At 34.8% G+C, this 27598-nt stretch overlaps 1 protein-coding gene across 11 annotated transcripts in view; it reads right to left on the bottom strand.

Annotated features, from left to right (window-relative positions):
• The window catches only part of PHF21A (PHD finger protein 21A), a 159915-nt gene that overhangs the window by 117491 nt on the left and 14826 nt on the right, over positions 1–27598 (bottom strand). For 8 of the 11 annotated variants that reach the window (XM_054587098.1, XM_054587090.1, XM_054587100.1 and 5 more), the window contains exons 2-4: positions 15769–15809; positions 5835–5979; positions 745–777 (exon numbers count right to left, since the gene is read on the bottom strand). In XM_054587098.1, coding sequence (XP_054443073.1) covers positions 745–777; positions 5835–5888 — 87 coding nt within the window. In that variant the 5' untranslated portion in view covers positions 5889–5979; positions 15769–15809. Of the gene's footprint in view, positions 1–744; positions 778–5834; positions 5980–14333; positions 14446–15768; positions 15810–27598 lie in introns of all 11 variants that reach the window. The other 3 variants (XM_054587091.1, XM_054587094.1, XM_054587093.1) reach the window with 1 other exon arrangement.

Genomic DNA, 27598 nt, shown 5'->3' with positions numbered 1-27598 from the left:
GAACAGATTATGAATCAACAAATGAAAAGGAGAAATTCTAAGAGAGTCTCGTAAGTATTCTCCATACTTATGACCCATTGTCTAATGGCTGCAAAAGAGACACTGCCTAAATAATACACATAATCATCAAAGACAAAGTAACTTTTTAGGGAAGAGTTCTCTTCAGGGACAGAGAATAAAATGTGTAAATAAATCTCCTATAAGAATTTAAAGAAAATGTAAAATTTGCTAGGTTATGTGCTCTTTAAAAAATAATAAATTTTAAATGCTTTTAAAAACTTATCCTAAAATTCTTGCCCTGTAACATAGTGTGATTAAGTATTTAAAAGTTCTATACACTATCTCTACTATAAACTATGAGAAAATAAGAATGGTTCTGGGCCATCTTCAATAATTTTGAGACTATAGAAAGCCTTACAAACTGATTCTGAGTAAGTGGGCTTATGAAAATGAAATTTAAGCTCAATGAAGAGTATTAACTCTCAATTCCCTACCAAAATACTCAAAGCAATTAACACAAAGGCAAGTTAACAGTAACAAAAATGAAATGATAGCTACTGATATATTAGAACCGAATGACTGGATTTTTCTAAACCCTTATAACCTGAAGACCAATATGCAAATATAATTGCTGTTAGAGATGAGATAGTTTTTACTACTTAAATATTGGTATATATTTTAGTATTTTATGGTTATTTTTAAGAAATTAATTTAAAAATTAAATGAATAAAAGTAGTATTTTACCTGTGGATCCTGCTTCATTTGAGCAACCAGTTTCTGGCAATAAAGAGAGAAAAAGAGCCATCAGTCTTATGCATTAACTCACTACGGCTAATCAGGTTTGGCCCCCAAAATCTAGAGTTTTAAGTCCACACTCAAAAAATGAGCAACATCACAATCAGAACAAAAACCTTCTGTCATCTATATAAAAGATTAATGAGACACTCCTTTTAATATAAGAAAAAAAATCAAACTACCACTTTATATTTGAAATGAAGTGCTCCCTTTTTTTTTTAAAATTCTCAACTGAGGACATTATTTTTTCATTGCTTTTAGAGGGAACGGGTTGGGAAGAGAGAGATAATATGAGAGAGAAACACTGGTGTGAGACAGAAAGATCAACGTGAAAGAGAACATTGGTGGCCCTCTTGTAGGTGCCCTGATCATGGATTGAACCCACAACCAAGGTATGAGCCCTGACCAGGAGTCGAACCCACGACCTCTTGGTCTACAGGTGAATCTGACCAACTGACTCACACTGGCCAGGGCAAAATACTCCTGCTTTTAACAAATGTGGAGATAGGATAGGGATTGAGGGTGGGGTTTAAAAGGCAATTTAAACAAGCTGGATGCTCCAAAAGCCAAACATCTCTTTAAAATGTCACTGTCTAGAGTCCTAAGTTAGGCCTAGAAAGTTACTGCTCTCATATACAACAGCAGAGTACAAAAGAAGCCTGGTTTCAGACATGACTTTGCTACTCTCTATGAGGGGAGGCAGGGATGTACTTGGTGGAACAGTGATGCTCAGTATTTGAGAGTAAGAAAGTGAAGGAACAATAATAGTGTGAAACTACCTACCTGAGATCCTAGGGGAAGGAGTGTGCAACCAGAATATTGACTAAGATAGATCTTTACTAAGGAAAACAGAAGTCCAAACAAAATGAAAAACAAAGAAAGAGTGGGTATTGTCTAATATTAACCCAACTTCTAAAAGCATCATTGCCCGAGTATCTGAAGGATGGAGTATCAGAAAGCTGACTCCTAAAAGTTATTTGGGAAAAAGCTGTTCCACAAGTGAACTTCTCATATAACTGAACATGTGTCCCTCTCTTTGGGTGACAAGGTATTTTTAAATTTTTTAGTCATAAAATAAAAACTTTCTAAAATATATTACATACCTATCTGCCTTCTAAGTACTGGGTTGGCCAAAAAGTTTGTTTAGTTTTTTCCATATAATGGCTCTCCTAAGTGCTGAACTGTTTTTAACTTCGTTCGAAACAATGTGGTTAGACTGTATTGTGATAGCTGTCATATCAGCATGCATTTAAAAAAAACTTATCAAAATTGGTGAATTTTTGTGCAACCATTTTAATATTGAAGATGAAATAAAATATGTAACATTTTTGGTGTATTATGTTTTATTATGTAAAGAAAGATAAAGACACAACTGAAATGCAAAAAAAGATTTGTGCCCATTGCATGGAGAACATGCTGTGACTGATCGAATGGGTCAAAAGTGATTTGCAAGGCTTCTTGGTACTACTGACATTTTGGCCAAATAATTCTTTGCTGTGGGGCTGTCTTATGCATTAGAAGATGTTTAGCAGCACTCCTGGCCTCTATCCACTAGAAGCCAATAGTGCGAGATAGCCAACGTACTCAAAATATGCAAATCAATAAAGTTACTGGTGAAAATGAAAAAGGTGTCTTTTATTTTACAGAAAAAACCAAAGAGACGTTTTGGCCAATCCAGTATTAAAAAGTCAGCTTTTATTGTATAATCTTTGGTAAATGACTTCTAGCACTTATTCTAGTTGGTCAAAAGCCTTATTTCAGGTACTGAGTTACATTCTAGATAGCTGAAGTTGTCAACCATGTGACCTCCAAATACACAAGGTATATAGGTTACCTATGATATACTCTACTTCACATGTGACAGTAGTAACTCTTCTATATCCTGGTCTTAATTTCAGAACACTAGTAATACATTCCAAGAGATCAGTGAATTTGAACTACAAGGTTTTATACATAAACATTTCTACTAATGCAGCCTAAAGGCTAACCACACTCTTCAATGAAAAAACCTTCGGTTTTCCTTTTTGATTTGGTTACCAAAGAGTAGGCTACTATGCTAAAGCTGTCTTTTTGAAGCTGAAAAAGATTTTCTTCCATGACACTAGATTTTAAAAACTGACTCATAACCACACTAAAACCCCACCTCTGAGGAAATTGAATAAACTATTCTATCTGTAAGCAGTCAAGCTGCATTTTACATCATCAGAGGCAGGACTGAACATGCTGGGCAACTTAACTAGACCATCCAAATCTTAGTGATTTTAAGATGACATTGGATTAGCAAACCTGTTACTTTCTGTTGCAATAATACAGCAAACTACAGACCACAGGCAAATGTGGCCATCTATCTGTTTTGTAAATAAAGTTTTATTTGACACAGCCACACCCATTCATTTATATATTGTCTATGGCTGCTTTGTCTGCACAGCAGCAGAGCAGAGAAGTTGTGACAGAGATTAGAAATGACTTACAAAGTATAAAATATTTTAATTTACTATCTGGCTCTTTACAGGAAATATTTGCTAACCTCTGCTTTATACTATTGGGTTCCATGTAGAATAAATACTCTGAAAGTTTAAATACAGCTTTCATCAAATCTGCATAAGAGTCATCAAAAAGGCAATTTCTGAAAAAAAGGTGAGATGCCCACCGCAGGCCATTATTATATAAACATTTATTCAACATCAACTATGTGTACATAGTTGAATAGCTACTTTTAAAACCATTTCCCTATCTATAAAGAATAAAAATATACTTCTATGACAGCAATACCAGGTAGTTTCACAACACACTTTCCATCCAGTAAGCTCAATTTCAGCCCTAACTTCATTCCATAACTGGAAATGCACAAAGGGGTGCCTTTGGCCCCAGCCTAATAGCCAGAGCCTACTTTGACGTCATTCCTGGCATCGCTTAACTTGTCATAATCAGTGATCACGTAAGTTACCACATATCCAATCAGAGTAACAACACTAGATTTACAAACTAGGCATGTCACTTGGATTTACTGTTAATACTTAATTTTTTTTTAAACATAGAAAAGTATTCTAAGTGTAACTGGAATAAAAATATCTTAGTATTTCTACATGTTAAAATCTATCAATAAACATATGTGTTTATTACTGCAAAAAACAAAAGGTTGTCTATTAATAAAAGATAACTATAAGTGCTATTTTATGCTAAAAATAAGTAGTTAAATATATAAGAAAACAGTTAATGTGAATATTAAGATAGTAACCGGGGTAACTTTATGAATAATATTATATCCCTTTGAGTCAACAAATGTAATTTTAAATGTAAATTAGATTTTAGAATAAGCATTAAATTTTTTCATAATTATACTTTTCATAAAATTTGTATGCTTGAATTAAAATATGAAACAAAATAATATTTTAACACTCTACTTAATTTTTAGTAATTTAGTTCAATTTAGGTCATGAGTCTTTCAAGAAAATCTTATCGAGATTTGTTCAAATTTTGTGAGGATGAACTAAAAGCAAAATGTCAACTCTGCCATCTCAAAATTTTTTGAGGAGGATTATCTCCAACAATCACATACAACTTCATTAAATGATCTCTCATCCATGTAAATTTCAGATTGATTATTGTTCTCTAGAGATTTGTTCTATGATGATGTCGGCTTTGAACAAACTGTGAACTTAACTGTCATCATTTGCCATTTAGCCATATTGGGTATTCAACACCCTCTATGTTAAAATACTTCTGTCCAGGAAAAAGACAAGCTTGTTTTTGTCAATAGATTTTTTTATTCTCCCCAATTAGTAACGGAAGTAAAGCCAAGTAAAATAAAATGTGCTTATTTTATTATATACTAAATTTAAATATATAACACTTATTATATACTATATTTCTTGAAGTTACCATGAAAAAAAAACACACTTCAAATAGAAAAGCCCGCCTATACATGGCAAACTGTAACACTACTGCTGAGCAAGAGCTTAATAAGATCCAAAGCAGCAGCAGGAATTTCTGAACGTACAAAGACTTAATGTAAAAAGTATATGTGTATGTATCTCTCTCTCTACATATATGTGAAGCTTTGGAGCTTTCCTGTAAGTTCTCATCCATTAATTTTGAGCAATTTGCAAATTCAGCAGTCACCAAAAACCCAAGGTATTTTTCCAACAATTTCAGAAACTAACCTTACCTTAAGACTATTCAGATAAAACAAACTATACCTAAGAACACCTTTAAAAAAATATTTTGTCTCCTATTCCAAAACCCCAAACATTCAAAAGTAGTCAATTCATCATTTATCACTTTTTATTCACCAAACATTACTTATGTCTGTGTGTGTCTTAAATCCAACACCACATCTAGTTAATGTATAGAAGAGATATAAAACAGTGATATTCTGTTTATATAAAAAATGTTAATGATTTAAGGACTGCTTTTTGTATTGGTTACAGTTATAGTAAGTAAAACATACACATTTAAACTATATTTAATGTACAATGTATTTTATGAAAATAATTATCAGGTAAATATAATCATAAATATATTCTTATTTCTGTATTTTAAATGTTTGTTTAGCCTAAGTACCTGACGTAAAATATAAGAATTATGAAATCTGAAATTTAACATCTGTGAAGGCAATCACATTTTCTTCACTAACAACTGGAATCCAGGCATAAAGCTGAATGCATAAAAGCTTTGGTATACATGGTAGTCAAGTCAAACACGTCTCACTTAAAATATGCAAGTTAAGTCATAAATTACATGTATAAAGTCCCTCAGATGAACCAGAAAAAAGAGTTGCTTTTAACACCTTTGTTATACAAAAAAATATTTTCAGTTCATATCTATGAAAAGGAAATCAGGAATATTTTATTAAAGTTCTCAAAAATATTATTGTTGAGTTTATTAAGTAGTGATAAAAGGCAAATGATGTGACTACTGGACAACTGTCTGAAAGATGATTAACAATAGTACTAAAAATCAGAGATGGATCTGTTTACTAATTAATCTTAGCCATTAGTTAATAACATGATGTGGGAGAAGCCAATAATGCAACATACCTGGTGAACCTGAATTTCCACTTTAAGAGCTTCCTGTAGAGTCTGCAACTCCATCCTCTACCTTCTCCACTTTCTTCTTATGTCTGCTAATTCTATAGTTTCTTCAGCCTCTGTTTAAAATAACAAACTCCTCTTCTCACTGTAGCTGTAGAGATCAATCAATGTTTTGGATCATTATGTTAGGTATAACAGAAATACTCATGTTAAATACAATAAATTATAGTAGTTGAAAAATATCTGATCCTCCAGCACAGGGGAAGAAATTCCCCAAACAGATTTCTTTCCAAAATAAATAGTTATACTGAATTGGTACCAAAACTTTCTGAGTTTTATTCTTTGAGCATTCCTCTACAGAACAACTTCAAAGAAGCAAGAAACGAAAAAAGAAAAGTGTTTAATCTGGTCATGAAAATACCTATGCACTTACCATGGGCTCAGTGCCACACTACATACTACACTTTGAGGATAGAGAGCTGAACAAAACCACTTCTGCCCTGGATGAGCTGGAAATCTAGAGGGGGAGACTACAACCATCCAGGACATACTGTCCTTAGAAAGAGACATAACAACAGGGTCATACATTTTTAAACATCACAGAGAGTAAACTGGAAAGTTCAGAGTCCCTCAGAGGTTACAGAAGGCCAGAGCACCTTTTTTATTTGGATGAACTCTTAACTCTTATTTAAACAATTTTAAAAACTGAAAATGGGAAAACTCTGGTTTAAGTTAAAGGTTTACATTTAACAAATTAATACGTAACACAAAGACAAGGCAATGTAACTGTGTTCTCCACAAAGTTATGAAAGGGGTAGTAAGTTAAAGGTTTACAATTTAACAAATTAATAATTAACACAAATACAAGGCAATGTTACTATGTTTTCCACAAAGTTATGAAAAGGGTATTAAAAATAAATCTATTATGCACGTTTAGCAATGGAACAGACGTTTCCAGGCTTACAATGACCACCACCTCCTCCGTAGGCCTGCCAGTGCCATCCCTCTGGCTATGTGTATAACTGCATATGCAGAGACTGTCAAAAGTCTAGATTTGTGAATGTGATCTCTCTTATCCTGCTCTGCTCATCACTACTGCAATTTAATACTCAATGGTTAATTTTGCTTTTAATATTTTTTCTTGTAGTCTCAAAATACTCTTAATCTAAAAAAACAATAAATTTCAAAAGTGTAAAATTCCTTCAAACTCACAAAGCAAAGTTTGCTTATGTCTGAATAAATTTAAACATTACATTTCTGTACCTCTAAAACTTGTAGTAAGAACAACTTTTCAGCAGTCTTATAAACTGAAGAAGGAAATAATCAGAAAGCTAAAAGAATCACTACTCCCTATATCAATTCAATGAGATTCATACTCTACACTTTCTAGAAATTATTTATCTATAGACAAAGTCCATAGTCAACCTAAGTATTCCTAGCATTTCTTTAAAACTTGATTTAACAGTCATAATAAAATCATTAACTAAGGAATACACACTTGTCAATATTAGTTTTTTTAAAAGTATATTTTGATTGTTATTACAGTTGTCCCGATTTCTCCCCTTTGCCCCGTCTGCTCAGTACCCCACTTCTCTCCAGCAATCCCCCTCTTAATTCATGTCCATGGGTCATGCATATATATTTTTTATCCTCTCCATTTCTTATACTATTCTTAACATCCCTCTGTTTTGTACCTACCAATTATACATTTTGATTCCTGCACCTTTTCTCCCATTCTCCCCCTTCCCCTTCCCAGCTGATAACCCCCCAAATAATCTCCATATTATGATTCTGTTCCTGTTCTAGTTGTTTGCTTAGTTTCTTTCCTTTTTTTTCTTTTTGATTCAGTTGTTGATAGCTATGAATTTGTTGCCTTTTTCATGTTCATAGTTTTGATCTTTTTCTTTTTTTTAAATAAGTCTCTTTAACATTTCACATAATAAGGGCTTAGTGATGATGAACTCCTTTTGCTTTACCTTGTCTGGAAAACGCTTTATCTGCTCTTCAACTCTAAATGATAGCTTTGCTGGATAGAGTAATCTAGGTTGTAGGTCCATGCTTTTCATCACTTTGAATACTTCTTGCCAGTCCCTTCTTGCCTGCAACATTTCTTTTGAGAAATCAGCTGACAGTTTTATGGGAACTCCCCTGTACGTAACTTCTTTTCTCTCATTGCTTTTAAGATTCTCTCTTTATCTTTAACCTTTGGCATTTTAATTATGATGTGTCTTGGTGTGGTCATCTTTGGGTCCAGCTTGTTTGGGACTCTCTGTGCTTCCTGGACTTGTATGTCTATTTCCTGCACCAAATTAGGGAAGTTTTCTTTCATAATTTTTCAAATAAGTTTTCAATTTCTTGCTCTTCCTCCTCTCTTTCTGGCATCCCTATGATTCAGATGTTGGCGTGTTTGGAGATGTCCCAGAGGCTTCTTATATTATCCTTTTTTTTTTTTTTTAATTCTTGTTTCTTCTTGCCATTCTGGTTGAATGTTTATATCTTCTTTATGTTCCAAATCATTGATTTGAATCCCAGCTTCCTTCCCTTCAATGTTGGTTTCCTGTGGATTTTTCTTTATTCACTTAGTGTAACCTTCATTTCTTCCTTTATGTTGTTGCCATACTCAGTGAGTTCTTTGCGCATCCTAATCACTAGTGATCTGATAGGTTGGCTATCTCCATTTCGTTTAGTTCTCTTCCTGAAGTTTCGTTCTGTTCTTTCATTTGGGCCATATTTCTTTGTCTCCTCAATTTGTCAGCCTCCCTGTGTTTGTTTCTGTGTATTATGTAGAGTTGCTCTGTGTATTATGTAGACTCTCTGTAAAAGGCACCTGTATATTGCGGAGGGCAGAACCTTAGGTAATCTCCAGGATGGGGCAACCCGCTTTACCACTTTGTGGCTCTGTGTGGGGGCAGGGTCAGAGAGGGGACTTGCCACTGACTGGCTTCTCAGGGTTTGCCAGGTACTCGCCTTGTTTCCAGTCACTTCACCCAGTCCCTGTACGGGAATGGCGCCCTTCCAGCTGTTGCCCTGGTGTTGAATCCCAGAGTGCGTGAGTTTGCATATGTTTTAAGACCATGCGGGCCCTTTAAGTGAACTTTCCTGAAAATCTGGCAGTTTTTTCTGCTGCCCCAACACCCACTGGTTTTTGCAGCCAGACGTTACGAGAATTTATCTTCCAGGTGCTGGAACCCTGGGCTGTGCAGTCTGGCCTGGGGTTGGAGTCACTGGCTCCCAAGATCTCCCTCCTGATTTTTATCCACCACATGTGAATGTGGGGCTGCCTGTGCTCATCCCACCATCACTGCTGCCTCTCCACACTACATCGTGTTGCCTCACCTCTCTGCCCTGTCTCCGTGTCTCTGCCTCTCCTGTCTGGATGAAAGTGGCTTCTTTAAATCCTTCGTTGTCAGACTTCCATACAGGTCGATTTTCTGACAGTTTGGGTGTTTTTGGGGGGGGAGAATTTACTTGTAATTCCTTTTTGTGGTTGCACAAGGAGGTGAAGCATGTCCACCTACACCTCCATCTTGACTGGTCAATATTAGTTTTCATCACATTTGCTTAACCTCACTAGACTTAAAACATCATTATTGGCAATCTTTCCCCTAGGGCTTATATACTATTTTGTAGTATCAAAATACTCTAACCTAAAAAAGAAAACTCAAAAATGTAAAATTCCTTCAAACTCACATCTATGTAGACTAGGAAAGGATTATTGTACAATGGTATTATCAACAAAAAAAGTACATGAAGATAGTACATTGAGGGGATACAATTTGGCAAAGAAGACATATTTTGATGAACAAACCTGGGTTTTTCAGCTACTTATTATCTTAGAAAATCTTTGGAACTATAATAAATAAACATGAGACTCATTAAGTTGCTGATTTAGACCAAGGTTTTTGTTATCATATAAGATTATGTTACATACAAACTCACATGTTTAAACTACAGCCACTTTAACAATGATGTTATTTTAATTGTTCCTTTATTGTTTGTTGAAACTAAACCTGTTTTAGTATATTTCTTACCTATTTCTATTATTAAAAAAAAAAACCCTTACATGACTTTTTGGTAGTCTTTATCCATTTATTGATTAAAGGTTTGTAGAATTTTTTTCCAAAAAAAAAAAAAACCCCATTAACCATGTTTTAGGTCTGTTGCAAATACTTTTCTATTCTATTCCTTGTCCTTTAATTTTTTTAATATGTATATTACTATATAGTTAAATGTTTAATATAGTCATATTGTTAATATTTACTTTATAGCTTCTGGGTTTGAATATTTTACTTCAGGTCATGAAAAATATTAGTCCTATTTTCTTCTAAAACTCCTTAGATTCTACAAATTGATTTTTAACTCACCTGAATATTTCTTGTATAATGTGTGAAATAGGCCTCTATGTTTGTTTTATTTCAAGTAATAGTGGTCCATGCACTTTAGTTGTTGAATAAGCCTTATTTTACCCATTGATTTGAAATATCAACTTAATCATATATTGTTAGATAGATATATATGTTTGTCTCTAGAATGCTCATTAAATTTCATTGATCTATTTGATTATTTCTGTGCTGGTGTCATGTTGGTTTAATTGCTGAGACTTTATAGTGGTTTTAAATTTTTTTAATATTTTATAATTAACTTTGACATTTAAAAAAATAAAATCAATCTGCATTTAAGAAAGAAAGAGAGAGAGATGGAACTCCTACTTTTTGTGACAACATGGATGGAACTGGAGAATATTAAGCTAAGTGAAATAAGCCAGTTGATGAAAGACAAATACCATATGATCTCACCTATAATGGACCCTATTCAACAAAATAAACTAAGGGACAAAATAAACCAGAGGCATGGAAACTTGGAGCAGACTGAAAGTGACCAGAGGGGATGGGGAAAGAGGACAATGGTGGAAAGAAGGGGAAGGGACTAGACAAAGAACATGTATGAATGACCCATGGACATGGACAACAGAGTGGGAATTGACTGTGGGAGCAGGGGCTGGGGGTGGAGGTGGGATGGGTGGAGGGGGGTAAAGGGGTAAAAATTGAGACAACTGTAATAGAATAAACATGATTTATAAATTTAAAAAAATAAATTTAAAAAAACAAAATTATAGTCACTTTAATTTTAAATTCTAAAATAACCTTGCCACTAAATTCTTGATTTATGTACTAGAGTTCTTCCTGAAAACAGTACTTGAATTAGTTTTAATTTTGTAGTAAATGTGCCCAAAATTTATGTTATAGTAACTGTCAAATTACGAATCATCTTGAAGTTAAAGGGGTATTTTCAACACCAGAAAGGCCGTATTTTATTTTACTGGTTGTAACATATTAACATCATAGCTCAACTCAACTCATATAAACTACGGAAACAAATAGCAGGTTAAAAACATAGAGACCTTAGAATATAAACAACAAAGAGTTAACATAATTTACAGTTAAGAGTGCTTACAAAGTTTTTAAAATTATAAAAAAGCAAATCACTGAAGAAATAAAAACCAACAAACATGAATAAAAAACATAGCCACAGAAATGTAAATTATAAGAAGATAAGTTTCATCTATCAAACTAACAAAGATTTATAAAAATAGTAATACGCCAGCTGTCTTGTATTTGAGTCAGGCAGCACTTTCATAATTTGCCACTGGTTATCTCTGAGGAGTAACACTAAGGGTTTTTTACTTTCTTCTTTCCAGAGTATCAATATTTTAAAAATTTACATAGAAAATAGGCACTTATTTTTAAATAACAAAAAATTAACTGAGGGTTATTAGATAAAACATCAGAGAATTTTATACTGATGAAAGAAAATGTTCAGGAAAAGAAAAAGTAAAACCAAGGTTTAACCTGGAGGCTCTAAATGTCAAAGAGTGTCCAACAGGGTAAAAAGCCTGCAACTCAAGTTAGCAAGGAGCTGACAGCTTTCACTTCTTTCACCAGGTTGGTGTCTACTTCTTAGAGACACACAAAGACACACATTTTATTTGACAAGAACTCTAAATGCCAATTGCTCATTTTATTTCAAAATAAACCATTTTTTTAAAAGGGGTTAAAAAAGGTAGTGACTTGTTATAGAAAAACTTATGGAGGATTAGAAAATTCATCTGAAATCATTTTTCATAAAGGTCTCTTCCTGGATAGCAGTTTTAAGAGACTGGTCTCTCCCTAAAAGAACAAATTATATACACATATTTATAGCTTCTAAAAACAAGGCAAGAATATGTTGAATCCTCTTTAAAAAACATTTTGGGGGCTTAAACAACTCATGCAGCCATCATGTGAAGACCATTTGGGTGCTGTTTATAGCATCATAAAGAAAGCATGAGTTGCTAAATCTGTAAAAAAAATGATTTACCAAATTTTGACCAACTCTAATAAGTTATAAATAAATCACTTGTATGGTAAATATAAACAGATGCACAAACAGTAATAGACACTTTACTGAGATATAATGCCTTTCACCATCCAACAGCTCTAAATACTACCATCAGAAAGAACAATTACCTAGAACAAAATACCAATGTTTGTTATCTTCAACACTATACAAGTCAAACTACTGGGGCGCCTAATGGCTTCTCACCTTCTAGTAACAAAAAAACATAAACAAAGAAAAACTCCACCAAGCAACCAAGCAAGGACAATAATCAAATCCCACTAAGAAAGGCAGCAGTGATGTCTGGGAAGAACTTCTGTCCCCAAAATCAAAAACCCTGACCCCACTTACTCACTGTGTAATCACTCAGCCTCAGGGTTTTTAAAATTTGTATGTTTGCTTATAAATCAAGAAAATGGGAACAGTATCACCTACTTCATAAAATTGTTATGAGGTTTAAATAAGGTAAATACCATATGAAAAGCCCTTTGTCAACTATAAAGTTCTATGCTATTCCTAATATAATGCTCTTATTCATACACACAAACTTTACGTCTCAATATAGTATACTGCTGAAAAGTCGGGAGACTTGCCTATTTTGAAATTCTCTAAGAAAGGAGTTTCTAACTATTTTTCTGGGTATAGTTCTGCTTGGAGATATGCGACCTCTAGGTCTTTCATTATGATTCTAATAATTTAGTAATGCTGTAACTCTGAATTTACTGCTAAGAAACACTGCTCTGTTCCTGAACTGCTGCAAGCCTTTTTCCATTCAAAATTCAACTCATCAACCAAGTTTCTTTAACTAACAGTAAGTTCCTAATATATTGTGCCCCCAGTCTGAATTCCCTAAAAATGGACAGTTCTGTGTTCGCTATAGTTGGCTGGTACAGGACTCCACTTTTGATCTATATTTCGGAATAGTGTTTTGAATAGGTACAATTAATTTTTTAAAATATAAAAATGTAGAAAGTCTTGACAGATCAGTGTATCCTTATTTGTCACATGTCTTATACTAAAATATCAGGTTTCAATTTGTGCAAAATACTATGGATCTAACATGCTAGGAGAGAAAACAGTATCTTTAACTTTTAATTAATAGTGATAAAAATCACCATGGATGCCAAAAATAATAAAATTCTTTTAGTAACACTTATTGAAAACTAACATTTACTAACATGAATCAATAAAAATGACAAAAAATATTTGTTTTTTTAATTTCATGGTGGTAGCTCTTTGGTGACACTCCTCAGCATCAACCAAAACATGCTACTGCACGAAGAGCTGGGCAATCCTGGTTTGAGAGGCTCCCATCTGAATCTGGCAAGGTCACTGTGCTCACATCCTGGTATTATTAACTGCTGACAAAGTCACTTCAGCCAGTGCGACTGATGTTTCCTAACCATTAAATTAAATTTCTACACCCCGCCCCCAGACTTATGATATCTGAACATCTGAAAGTGTTTGAATATAAAATATATATCATTTGCTTTATTTTGGGGGGGGTCCTCATTTTTTAAAAAAAAATGGAATACCTACACAGGCCATACCATTCCAACACAAGGATGGGGTGTTCCGGGCCGGGGCAGGTCAGGTCCCCACAGCACCCTCTCCATCTCAGGTCCACTGCGGTGTCTTCACCTCTCCCTACGAGCAGCGTTCATTCTAACACAAAGCTTCTACCTCAGCTTCCTGGGCCCAGGCCTAACTCAAACACACACATTCTTCTATTTCCCACCTTTCTTTACAGACACCAAGCATATTTACTAAAATCATCTCAACTATACCTGACAACCAGAATGTTGAACTGAATTTAAAAACTCACAGAAATTCAAAATGAAAGCGGCTGGAGAATAGTGTATAAGAGCATAGTGATAATGAGGCCGAGATCTTAGAACTGGGTGCCACATTTACCAGAATACTATTTAATGATAAGAAAGAAAAAAAACAGTCTAGACAAGCGTGGTCAGAATCATATATATATTTACTACATAAAAGTTAACACAGAGAGTGTGGTGTGCTGGCATAACCTGTAAGCACTTAATAGAAGTAGAAGTTATGGGAGATAGATTTCAGATCAATTCAAGGAAGAGCTAAGGATTAGAGCTGTACAAAAAACAAATGGGTTACCTTATGAGGTAGTGGGCTCCCTGTCATTAGAAGTATTCAAGAATGCTGCATATCATATCCCCCTCTTGGAGATTCACAATGCACATTAGCATATTAAAGGTTCTGAGAAGTCCTGCAGTAAAGAAACCTGTTTAACTTTAATGCAGCATTTCCCAAATTATTTGACCACAGACATTTTTCCCACCCCCGCCCAACCTCAGTAATATTTATTCATTTCTGTGGACCTAGATTTCCTCAAAATACATTATAGAAAATAACGAGCTACATTTTTTAAAAATGTAGTATTTAGTATGTATCCTAATAACAATCTGTTAGGGATGTAGAAAAAAACTTGCCACATCACGTAAAAGGCTGGAAGAGAAGGCCCTTAAAGTCCCTTCTCTAAGGTTCTATGACTCTATCACATCTCAGAGTACTAAGGGCTATTGAGTCATGATTATTTATTTAAAAAGGTTCCATGAGAGAAAGGCAAGTAGAATAAAAAGGTAGTAAATGCAAGGTTAACTGGTTCAAATGCCTCCCTTTCATGTTCAAAGCCCAATCCCTACAAGATAAGGCACCTAAAGTTATCAAAAAGAAGCCTTAACCAAGTATCTACTCCACACATTAAGCTAATTACTATTTAAGAGAGAGAATTAAAAAACTAAAAAACAAAAAGGATAGCTTTGCATTAGAGGATTACCCTATACCAGTTATCTTGTTTGAATTTAATTTTTTATCATTATACATGCTCTCCAAATAAGGTCAATATTTGTTTGATCCTTTGTTACTAGACTGCCCTGTGCAATCTGTGATCTTGAATTAGACATTCAAAGAAATGATTAAGTGTGATGATTTATAAGCTGTTAAAGTAAATTTTAAAGTAGATATTAGAGAAAAAAATGTTTGCATATATGCCCCACACATTGCTACACTTCTATTTTTTTTCCTCTTTAAGAATTATACAAAACAACACACACTAAAAAATGTAATATCAGACATTAAGCCAATCCAACATTAAATTTAAGAATATAAATGCTTAAAAGTCCCAAATTTCAAAGTCAAGGTTCCCATAGTTACATTAACCTAGCCATTTTTCACATATACTAAGGCCATCAAATTTAATAGCATATTAAGTAATACAAAACACAATGGGAACCTTAACTTTTGAATTTCCTGACTTTTGAATTTTTAGCTCTATCCACTGCATTAAGGGCATTTTTGGCACAGGGGACCTTTACATTTTAACAGGTTATCGAATGCAGGAACATGCAAGCCTAGCAGTATTATTAGAAACACAAATGCATTTGAGATATGGCTATGTGAAATTAGACAAAAATTCACTTTCACTTGGTACAAACAGCAAAGCCTCATTTCTGGGAAGAGAGCTTTTTTGCAAAAATTCACTGAACAACTAGCATCAGGCACATTATGCCTGCCTGGGAAAAGTACTTACCAATTTGGGGGAAACTGGCCCTCCTTCAGCACTCTTGCTCCCTACAACAGAAGAAGGGGAAAATGGAATTAGACTACAAACTCAGATTTATGACATGTCATCAACAGCTGAAGACTGAAAGATTCCTATCCGATCTTAAGAAGAAAAAAACAAAACACACAAAAATCTCCAAAGTGCGAAAACCCAAAAGAAAGAAAGGAAGAGACAGGTAGTTTTTATAGGAAGGAAAGAATTCAGGAGATGTTAAATCTCTGATTTTTCCTTTTTTTTTCCACTTTTCCACAGTTTTTTCAATACAAGGAAAAGTAAATTTTGGTGATTTTCCTTTCCTAAGAGACACACATATATGAAATGCACCTCATCTAAACAACACACAAATACACTCTCATCCTCAACAAATGACCTTCAGTTTGTTGCTTTATATTAACAAATTGAGCTAACATCATTGGTCCTTGTTTGGTCTACTTAAAAGGCATTTTTTCAATCAACCTTGAAATGGATTTGTCTGATATTCTTATAGAAGGCTTTAAAGTTCACAGCATTTTATAAGTATAATCATAATTTGAATTAAACGTTTCATTCACATTCTTATTCTCACCATTTTAGACTGCAAACCATGTAACATAAAAGTGACTTCCCTGCTCTGACTGGGGCTCTGAGAGTTGGGAGTCGACTCACAAACTGAAAGGTCGCCAGTTCAATTCTCATTCAGGGCACATGCCTGGGTTGCAGGCCAGGTCCCCGGTTTGGGGGGTGTATAAGAGGTAACCGAGCAATGTTGCCTCTCACTCGAAATCTGTACGTATCTGCCCTATACTTTAAACATAGAATATTTTTTGACTAATGTTACTCCAATAGTGTTCTCATTTCCTCAAGGGATATTTCAAAAAAAATCTTTATGCCATCCAGATTATAAATTTTTAGTTAATCATGTACAGTCATACCAAACATACAGTAAAATAACCCCAATTCATGCAGTTAACATTCATTTCCAAAACAAATTTCAATTTGCTGTTTTACCCTGCCTTTTCTTTAGCAGCAGTACTTTCTAAAGTTCTCAAATCCATAAAAAAGGCAATTTCAATCATCAAGACTAGAATGACTCCCAACAAAAATAAAAATCATGCAAAAATCTGTAGAATGTAGTTATTAAAAAGTGGATTATCACAAGGAAACAAAAAATTTGTAACTGTGTGGTGATGGATGTTAACTAAATTCACCGTGGTAATCACTTCACGATACACATATATATCACATAATTATTTGTATACCTAAAACTAATACAATGTTGTATGTCAGTAATATCTCAGTTTTAAAATGTGGATTCTTAACATTATGGATACCTACAGACTCTGTAACACTCAAAACAGTACCATGCACATCGCAAATGCTCAGTAAATATTTGTTAAATGAATGAATTCACTGAGTGGACCCTTAACTCTCTGTTGCAGGTTTATTCTCTTGTTAGCTTTTTCATGCTGGGGATAATTTCTTATGCATTGATCTCCCACAGCATTATTTTTCAAATGAATGACTTTGGACAAAAACAGTTAAGAAGTTAAATATTACCATTTAAAATATAATGAAAAGGAAAGGACTGATAATTCGAACTAAATTAAAATTAAGAACTTCTTTTCATCAAAAAAAAACATTAGGAGAATGAAAAAACAAGCCCCAGGATCACAGATGATAACTGCAACACATATAATAACAATGGTTTATACCCAGAATATATAAAACATGTTTATACTCAAAGTGATCAGATAGGGTTGGAATTTTAACTTTCACTTACTTACATGGCATTTGGAAAAGTATAGTCACATAACTGTTTAAAAGTCATATTCAGTAAAAAGGCACAATGAATGAACACCGTATCTCCAGGACACTTCTCCAAAAAAGCAGTAGCAGAGTCAATCCCAAACTGATAGAAGAATTTTACCACAATATCATGAAACTGCTTGCAGGGACGGCAGAAATCACCTAGGAAGTCAGAGCCTGTGAGGTTCAGTGACTTCCCCGAAAGCCACATAGCCAGTTGGCAGTGAAGCTGGAGCGAAGCCTACAGACCCTGAGATGTGTCGCACTGAGCTGGCCTTTCCACTAGACCTCACTTCCTCTTAACCAGCTGTAGCAGTTATTCTTCTAAGAAACAACTACAATAAATACAGGCCAAATATTTTTGGAAAAGTCTGCATATAATGTTTAAAGAAAAATCATGTAAGTAAGCTATCTAGAGCGAGTTTTAAAACCTGAGATCCTATGCCTGAGGGATCCCTGGAAATGGGCTTCAGAGGCATTTGCCAACTCTATAATACTATATGCTAAATTCTTTATGTATGCAAACTCTGGCAAAAGGATCCATAGCTTTAATAAGATTCATAAAGAGGCTCAAGTGCCCCAAAAGAATAAATTATTTTTGAATGCGTGATTCTTAAACACTGCATCAGAACTACCAAAGTGTTTCTCCTGAAGAATTATTAATTGACTACTATTTGGAAATTGATTTGAAAAAAAGAAAAGCAAATATTTTATTTTTATAATTTAATAAGAATAAATTAGCAGCAAAACAGATTTACATGCATTTTTTTACTTTTTGCACTATCCAAGTCTGAAATGCAAGACTGATTTTCTCATGTTAAGCTGACTGAAAGTCCACTTAATTTGTTTCTCACATACAACTCACACTTTTAGCTAAAGTAGCTCAAAATTTTAACATGTATTCAAGTTTTTAAAATACAGATTTCTTCTTGAGAAATACTTTCAAAATATGTAGGTTGGAGTGAATGAAACTATTTTTGCTTTAAAGATATTATCTTGCGAACATAACTTCACATGGTTTTTTTTACAAACTGAAGGTTGTTGACCTCTTCAGATCCTCACAGATAGATGCTTTACTTAGAAATGGTAAAGAAACGGATCATTCAGATTTCTGATCTAATTGTAAAATTTAAAATATCACCAATAAATCAAAGGTGACTAATAACTACTTAATTACCTTTAATGTAATATCTAAAACCTCTGTACATTAAGAATATATATTAAACAAACAAATTTTGCAGAGGAAATAAAATGTTCAATGCCAGATCATGTTTTAAATCAGACTAAAATTCATCCCACTACAAATTTCAAACGATTGAGTTTATAGCGTATGCTCAATCATAAATTTTGATAAGGTACTAGAATAGCGCAGATAATTGTCATTCAAAGACACTTTAAAATGTCACCTTACACAGAAGATTCAATCTCTTCTCTTTTTTCTACTACACCAAGCTGATACACTAATTTTATATATAATAAGTTTTACTGCTTCTTATAAACACTTTCTAACTTCTAAACAGAAAGCATAATAAGTTTGAAATAAATTTAAATGCAAATAAGTGCTCAGAAGAAAAAGCAGAATTCTGCCTCATGCGATTTAGTCCTTTAGGCCCCCATTACAATCATCCCTCTTGCTCCCATCCCTCTTAATCTTACCCTCTCCTGGACACCCCTTAGCACTTCCCCCTTACTCCCAAGAAGCGTCAAATTTTTCCTCATTATTAGATCATTTTGTTTCTTCTATCTTAAAGAAAAAAACGCCTCCCTTCATTCTATATCCTTCTCTAGTTATTGTCCCATGTCTATACTCTCATTTATAGAACTCCCTTAAGTGTTAATCTCGCTCACTGTTGTCTCCTAGTTCCTCTCCTCGCATTTTCATGTTGAACCTACTCAAAAAGGGCTTTGCCTCCTTTCATTCTTGTTAAAATCACCAATGACCTCCCAGTCGCTAAATCCAACAGTTAAGTCTCTGCCCTCACTTCCTGTTCAATCAGTATTATTTGACCCAGTTGATAATTCCTTCCCTCTTGAAACCCCTTCTTCCTTGACTCCAAGGACACCACCCATTCTTGATTTTCCTCCTAATCTCTCTAGCCAGTCTTAAGGGTTTCTTTTGCTGTTTCCTTCTCATCTCTCAAAACTTCAAAATGTTGAACTTCTCTGAGGCTCAGTTCTATAGAACTCTTCCCAGTAGGTCATCTCACCCAGTCTCATGGCTATAAAAGGATCTATATACTGGCAATTCCCAAATTTTTATCTCCAGCCCAGACCTTTTCCTTGAATTCCAAACTTATATACCCAATTGCCCACTCAACTCTTGTCAAAACTACTCTTGGCTACTTGTCCCTCAACCTTCCCCTCAGAATCATCCCCATCTCAACTTATGACAGCGTCATCCCTTCAGGCCAAAACCTTAAATTCATCATTGATTCCTCTTTTCCCATACCCTATATCCAACCCAAGAGCTATCTTGCCTCTACCTTCAAAATATACAGACTTTGAAAACTATTACCACCTCCTTGGTCCAAGACACCATCATCTTTCACCTAAATTATTGCAGTAGCCCCCCTAAGCAGCCTCCCCTCTTCCATCTTTGTCCCACTACAGTCTATTCTCTCAGCAGTCAAAGTGACCTTTTCAAAATCCAAGACAGAGCTGATTACTCCTTGGATAAAAGTCCTCCAGTGCCTTCCCATCATACTCAGAGAAAGAGCTGAAGCTCTTTACAATGGCCCACCAGGCTCTAAGCTGTTTAGGTCTGTCCCACTCTCAGACTTCATTCATCTCTTTCCCTCTCCCCAATGCTTAATCTGCTCCTGCCACACTGGCCTCTTATGGTACTTCAAAAACTCTGAACCAGTTTCCTTCTCAGGGGTCTTCTACTTGTTTTTCCCTGTGGCTGGAACATTCCTTTCCACTGAATAACTTCATGGCTCACTCCCTTAATATGTTTAGAAAAACCTACAGCCATTGCAAGATTAGAATACTAAAATAAGAACTAAAACTGTCATCAGAATTGTTTCCCTCCCCAAACTTTTACTTTGAGGATTCTCTTTCTTATACCAAGAATACCCTTTCCCTTCTCTCACACTATGCAATCTCACCCAGTCATCCAGGTCCAATAACGACTCACTGGCTGATGGAAACCTTCCCTAACCATCCCGCTTCCCAGTTCCCCCTTTCTTTTAATTCTCAGAATAGTTATCATTTTTCTCATTCATCTTAGAATTTAACCATATACTTCTCACACTGTGACTTATATATCTTATCTCCCTACTTAGAACACACACATAGATGCACACACACACACAAGTAGAAATAATGCCTTGCACAAGTAGTTCTCAAACCTAGATCAGGATAAAGCTAAAGCTAAAAAAAAAAAAAAAAAAAATTCACAGTCCTGCCTACCCTTAAAATTCTGAATTTTATTATGTCAGATTTGAAGCCCAGATATCTGTATTTTTTTACAGTTCCCCCAGAAGATTCTAATAGGTAGCTAGGGTGAGGAACTAGAGCCTTACAGTCCTCTATTTCCTGTAGTACCTAGGAAAGAGGGCCCTATAATGGACAACCCAGAGTACCTGATCCACATCATCATTTCACAGGTGAAGAGCGATCCAGGAAGTCTAGATGCTGGCCAAAAGCTACAAAGATAAGAGGCAAGGCTCAGCCTAAAACCCAGATTTACTGTTCTCAATCTAGAAATCTTTCCATCAGACTGTGAATAAATAAATGAAAGTAATAAAAACCCACAATTCACAGATAAGTGTAGTAAACAGTGATTATCTAATACTTGACCAGTGATTGCAATGTCCAGGCTCTAAGATAGTGCACATTATTAGCTCCTACACGCTTGAAAAATGAAAGCAATGTTAGCTGACAAAAAAAATTAAGAGACCATCGTAATTGTGGGAAGGCTTACAACTAAAGTAAAAAATAATCATTTTAACTAAGTCCTCTTACAATATATCAAAAACTTGTAAAATTATTTATTTTGCACTTGAGAAGTATTAGGAGAAAACAAACAAATAAATCTTGCTTTCATCACGCTATCAACTACAAAAATCCTTACACACAAACATCCTTAGCTCACAAAGCTGGAAATGTTTTTTGAGTGTAATCATCGTAACATACACGTGATTATAGATCAGACTTAGTAAATCATCCCATATCCCAAGGCAACTCAAACTTTTAATAACAAGTTAACCTCAGGACCAAAACTCTTCTCCATCATCAAAAACAACTACTCAGGTATCTATAAGGTATTAAAAAAGTTTGAGTCTATCTCGGTGTACAGGGATTTAAGCAAGGGCCTCCTATTAACATTAATGGGCGTTCTGGGTGTAAACTATAAGCACCATGGAGGAGGATCAATGCCCAGCACTGCACCTGTGAAAACCCTTTCTACTGCACTAACTGCAACTACTGAGAGTTGTTCTCTCAGAAATGGGATAATAGACCCAAATTCCTATCTCTCTAAAGCACAAAGATAATTCAAATAAAAGTCATTAAGAAAGGTCACTGGTAAACACCTGATTTTAAAAAATACAAGAAAAAGCTAAACTAGAAGAATGATTAACACATTAAGGAAATTTTATAAAATAGCACTAACATGCACAGAAGAAACTAGTGAACTGCTGGAGATAAAATAACCTCACACAACAGGATTAAAAGAACCACATTTTTAAAATTAGAGCACAGAGAACCCACTGCAGCCAGAAGCTTGTCCAAAGAAACACATGCAACAAAACAAAAACTCCTCCCCTGATGGAGCCCTAAGTACACCACAATCCCTGCTTTTAAAATACAGAAGAAAACTCCCGCTGCATTGATAGCCAGGAATAATCACAGAGTACTTCGAGACAAATGGATAATGATCACAAGCTACCAAGGACGACCAAAACTAACTAAAATAAAAATTATAGCACCTTATTGTGTTCCATACTGCCTCACTTCTCAATATAGCACTGCTGTACTCACCAGGCTGGAAAATGAGCAGGTGCCTTTCAGGCTATAGAAAAATTAGTGTGACACACACACACACACACACACACACACACCCCCACCCACCCCCCACCCCCAATGACAAACACAAACACAAAGGGAATGATATCCTTTCACTTGAAAGGGCTTAAGAAATGCAAGGCTTTGCTCTGGGCCTAGAAAACTAAGAGTAGGCCTTACCGAAGAAGTGAGGAAAAAGCCAAGGTTTATCCCAAATCCACAAAGACTAAAAGAATTAACATTTATTTCAATTAAAAGGCTTTGGAAATAATCCATTTTAAAAGATAGAATTTAAAATTTTCACCATTTCTATCACCAAAAGAAAATTAGAATCTTTTCTCTGACTACACAGATTTAGCTCCACAACACAAATAAAAAGAACCCTGACTTAAGGCCTGAAAACTAAAAATGGTTCCATTAACATTCACATAAAAAAAAAAATCTATGTATTCCAACATATTGATTCTTTATCATCACTGCTATCATTAATGAATATTTAGCTTTTTATCTGTACTTTGAAATGTCAATGAGAAATTGAAACAGCTACAATATGCTGGGGATTTTAACTTTTGAAACAAAAACCACAAAGAAACAGGAGTCTGAAGCATAAAGCCTCAATCATGCTGATAAGTAAGCGGTCCTAAAACTTGAAAGTGAAAGCAATACAGGCCAAAAAAAAGTTTGCTTGATATTAATGCTAGCCTTTAAGACCAAAAATATGTTCTGTTACAGAAGACTGAAATCAGGGCTTCCATTAACCTTGTTTAAAAAAAAATCCCATGAGCATGGATTTTTTTCCTAAGTCTCTTCATCAGAGCAGCATGGGGTCCCATTAGGCACCCTATTTTATTTCCACCTTATAAATAACGTTAGCTGTTCGCTATTTCCATGGAAACCAAGAACAGAGAAACCCACTTAAATGAATACCAGTTAAAGGAATAAGTTTTACTTTAGAAAGGTTTGGCTGCTCTAGATGAACTCTACTGGGGAATACTACAAAGTTGTCTAAAGTATAATTTTTAAAATATATTTTTGGTGTGGGGGAGCTTACTAAGGGTCCTACTAAATAAGCACACTCATTGCACTAAACTAAGCATGCCAAACGGCATCATAATGTTCAAGATACCTTTTCAAGGCACTGCACAGGGGTTTAGATGCATAGTTCCCAAAGACTATGCTTCCCCATGCATTAAGGTAGAATAATTAACCCTATGGGTCTAATTTAAACTAATAAAAGCAAGGAAATTCAGAACTAAGACTACCATCACCTTATAGTGACTAGTAATGAACAGGTCCCACAACTGCAGGCACACACACAACTTACTACCCTTCCAAAGAGGCTCAAACAAGAGAGCAAATAATTTAATTTCCTAATCACTGTTACTAGGTCCAAGGATAACAGGTAGTCAAAATTCCCTCCTTAATGAAAACAATTTATGAGTTATAACATGTATTCCTTAGTCAATCAATACATATCCTGAGCTGAAATGCAACATGAAGAATGAGACAGTGCAGAACAAGATTTAGTGATTTCCAACTTGAAGTTGACTTAAATATTGTCCTACATACTCTAGAAATGACCATTATTGGTGGCCCATACAAAAGCTGCAGATAAGCAAGTGTACATAGAATAAAATGCAACTCATAAAGTATAAAAAATGGAAATCTTTACAGCAGGTGTGGTTCTCCATTTAGTTAGTGGTGGCTCAGATATCTTCAGTAAGTTAAAAGACGAATGCAATATTATCCTAAAAGGTGTCTAACAATATTAAATTTATAATATATGGAAAGAGTTAACATTTTCACACACATTCTTCTTTGAGTACACCAATGTATCTATTCATATTTCGTGTTTTAAAAACAAAATTACTTAACTTGTATACACTTCACACACTGTAATGATTGGCAGAATGCTAATAACTGCTGAACCCGGGTAACCTGTAGGTGGGGTTTGCTAATATTATTCACTCTACTTCTGTGTATGTTTTTACATTTCTATAAAATTCCTATAAAGTTACGGCTCTTGTCTCTATGTGTAACTAAATAATGAATGAAGTGTCTGGTATAGATCTTAGAAGCTTCTGAATTTAAATCTGACATAACCATTAACTTACTATATAACCACTACTAATTTTAAAGTTTCACTTCTCTTACCAAAATAATTCAGTTAACAGTTAAAAACTATGAGGAGAAATCTGTAAGTGTCTGCCATTTTGCAACTACCAACTAATGGAATATAAACAATCAATACATAATAATAGGGCATCATAGTCACATTTTGTACTTTACAAACTAAAAGAAATTCTACTAGCCCTCTCAATTGCTAAGTCAAAATAATTTCAGAATCAGCAACACCAACATTTCCAATTTCTTCTCCAACAGGCCCACTGAACTACAGAGGGCAATCTAATAAATTAATTATTTCCTATTTCCCCTTATCTTAGTTAAGTAACAAAGCTGCCCATTCCCCCACAATTCCCCAACCTCACCCCATACCAGAAAATACAGCAACTTCTAAGGCAAAAAGGTTTTCTTCTATTTTCTCCCTTAGTCCAGATAAAAAAAAGTTTCACACTCAGTTATTTCACAACTCAACTCCTGGCTGAGGGCCCAAAATTGGGAGGCCCACAAACTGCTAAAGCCTTAAGGTCTTGATAACAGCTATCTATTTAAAAACTAATAATTACAATGGTGTTTTGTTTTTAAAAGAAATAGAGTAAAATGGTGGTAGCTTTGGAAGTGATGAACAGCAGCAGACTGGGTATAAGGTACACAGAAAAAAGACCACAAAGAAATAGTAAGAAAAAAAGGAGAGTAAAGGCAATGGAGAGTGTGCACAACAGATGGTAGCATCTCTCTATGAAGTAGCTAAAGTACCGCTGATGGGGACAGTTCCTGCCCGAGTGTCACAGGAGTTCAGTCCTGCCATAGGGGGCCCCGCCTTTTACAAATTAGGCAGGGGCACACTGATTCCCAAATAGTATAATTATTGAAATCAATCCCCAAGACCTCATAGAGTCTATTTCTAACTACTACATTTATTAAAATGAAATAAACTTTTTAAAATTTTACTTACCTAAGAGGAACAATTTTTACAGGCCCTGCATACAAGCTGAAGTAAACTTAATACTGTACCTATGCTATGCTAATTCTGAAGCTGCAAAGCTTTACTTACTGACCACCCTCGCTACTATAAAGTAACGCTACAATTTTTTAACTGAAAGAAAACTATACAGCCTGCTATAAAATTGTTCAATTTCAAAAACATATTTTGAGCACTTTATCAAAATAAACTTGTTAGAATTTCTGCTCAGAGAGCAGAAACAATATTTTAGGCACAGAGACAAAATAAAATACAATAAATACTTCCATCCACCTACAAAACCTTCATTCAATGGTGCAGTCGGGTAAATAAGAACATAAAATTAATGGAAGCTATTACAATTCACCCTTGAACAACATGGGTTTGAACTGTGTACATCCACTTAACACATGGCCAAAAAAAATTTTGTGTATTGGTAGACCCATGTAGTTCCTACCCATATTGTTCAAGGGTCAACTGTATTCTACTTTAACTCAAATGTTCACCAGTGATACTATGTAGTGTATTTAGGATGGTTTGAGAAGCTATTACAAATACAATTGTTGAATCCCGCCAAAAACAAAAAAAACAAAACAAAAAAAAAACACATCTATACAGAGATTACGGAAGTTTCAGATCCAAATTAGTAGTGAAAGAATAAAATTAATTCTATTTCACACTTAACAATCATTCCCTTTTCCTCAATTCTGGCTTCTTCTTATCAGATAAATACATACATACATATACACACACCTATACATATAAACATACTAATGCATATATTAAAAATGCAAATTTCTTAGCAAAAAAACCCCTTAATTCTGAGATCACTGGAAGGCAGAGACTTAAATAGTGGCTTTTATCGCAATCAACTTGTTCCCAGTTTCTAGACTCAGGATAGGTAACACCTGACAAGTAAATATAAAAGGGAAATAATTACCATAAGAAAAGACCAGGAAATTTCACAAAGCCAAAATGCCCCAAATCAAAAGGCAAATAAAACTGTGTCCCTCATTACCAGAAAGTATTTGTGTGCCACTTTTATATCTCTGGGGTTCTACAACTGTTTCCATTAGTTACTATACCCAAGCACCTGTTCTCAGGTGTTTCTCTCTCTCTCTCTCTTTTACACACACACACACACACACACACACACACACACACACGTGTTCTCAGGTGTTTCTCTCTCTCTCTTTTACACACACACACACACACACACACACACACACACACACACAAAATTTGTCCTGAGCAGTAGACCCAATGGGCTGACCAGCTAATAAGTATTTTGGACTTCTGAGTCACAGTGACTATAGTCTACTACTTACTACCTTAACACTAAGTGACCTACTATAAACTGCATCAATACCTTGGTACAAAAAAAGCTTATATCACTAAGGGTTTTAATAAAATGCTGGGAAGGACTTTCTAAGGTCTCTGTTAATCTGACATATTCACATTTCTTTTCTATTTTTCTTGGAGGTATTCACAAACAAAAACTCATTAGATACACTTTCCGATCCACACCTTTTCTCACCATGACATTTCAGGACAACACTGTCCTTTCCAGCTAAGCTCTTTCCATATTTATTCTTTCCCCATAAACTTTTAGTGGTACTGTAAAACTAATAATGATAACAGCAGTTATCATTTATCAAATGTCTTAGGAGTTCCCCCATTTTATCTTGATATCAATCCAAGAAGGTTGGTATGATCATCCCTGTATCATTGATAAAGAAACTGAAGTCTAAGGAAACAGTACAGTGTTTGGTATACAGCATGTACTGGAAAAATCTTTTTTGAAGGGAGCATAAATAATTTGTCCAAGGTCACATACTCAACTTTAAGTGGTTGTACTGAGATTCCAACCCACAAGTCAGACCCCAAGGCTAAAGCTCTTTTCCCACTATGCAACACTTGTCT

The sequence above is a fragment of the Pteronotus mesoamericanus genome, unplaced genomic scaffold, assembly GCF_021234165.1.
Source record: "Pteronotus mesoamericanus isolate MK-2021 breed Mesoamerican mustached bat unplaced genomic scaffold, CSHL_Meso_final scaffold_1066, whole genome shotgun sequence".
Lineage (NCBI taxonomy): Eukaryota > Metazoa > Chordata > Mammalia > Chiroptera > Mormoopidae > Pteronotus > Pteronotus mesoamericanus.
Note: the sequence above shows the minus strand (reverse complement) of the source record. Positions and strands in the feature narration are given on the sequence as shown.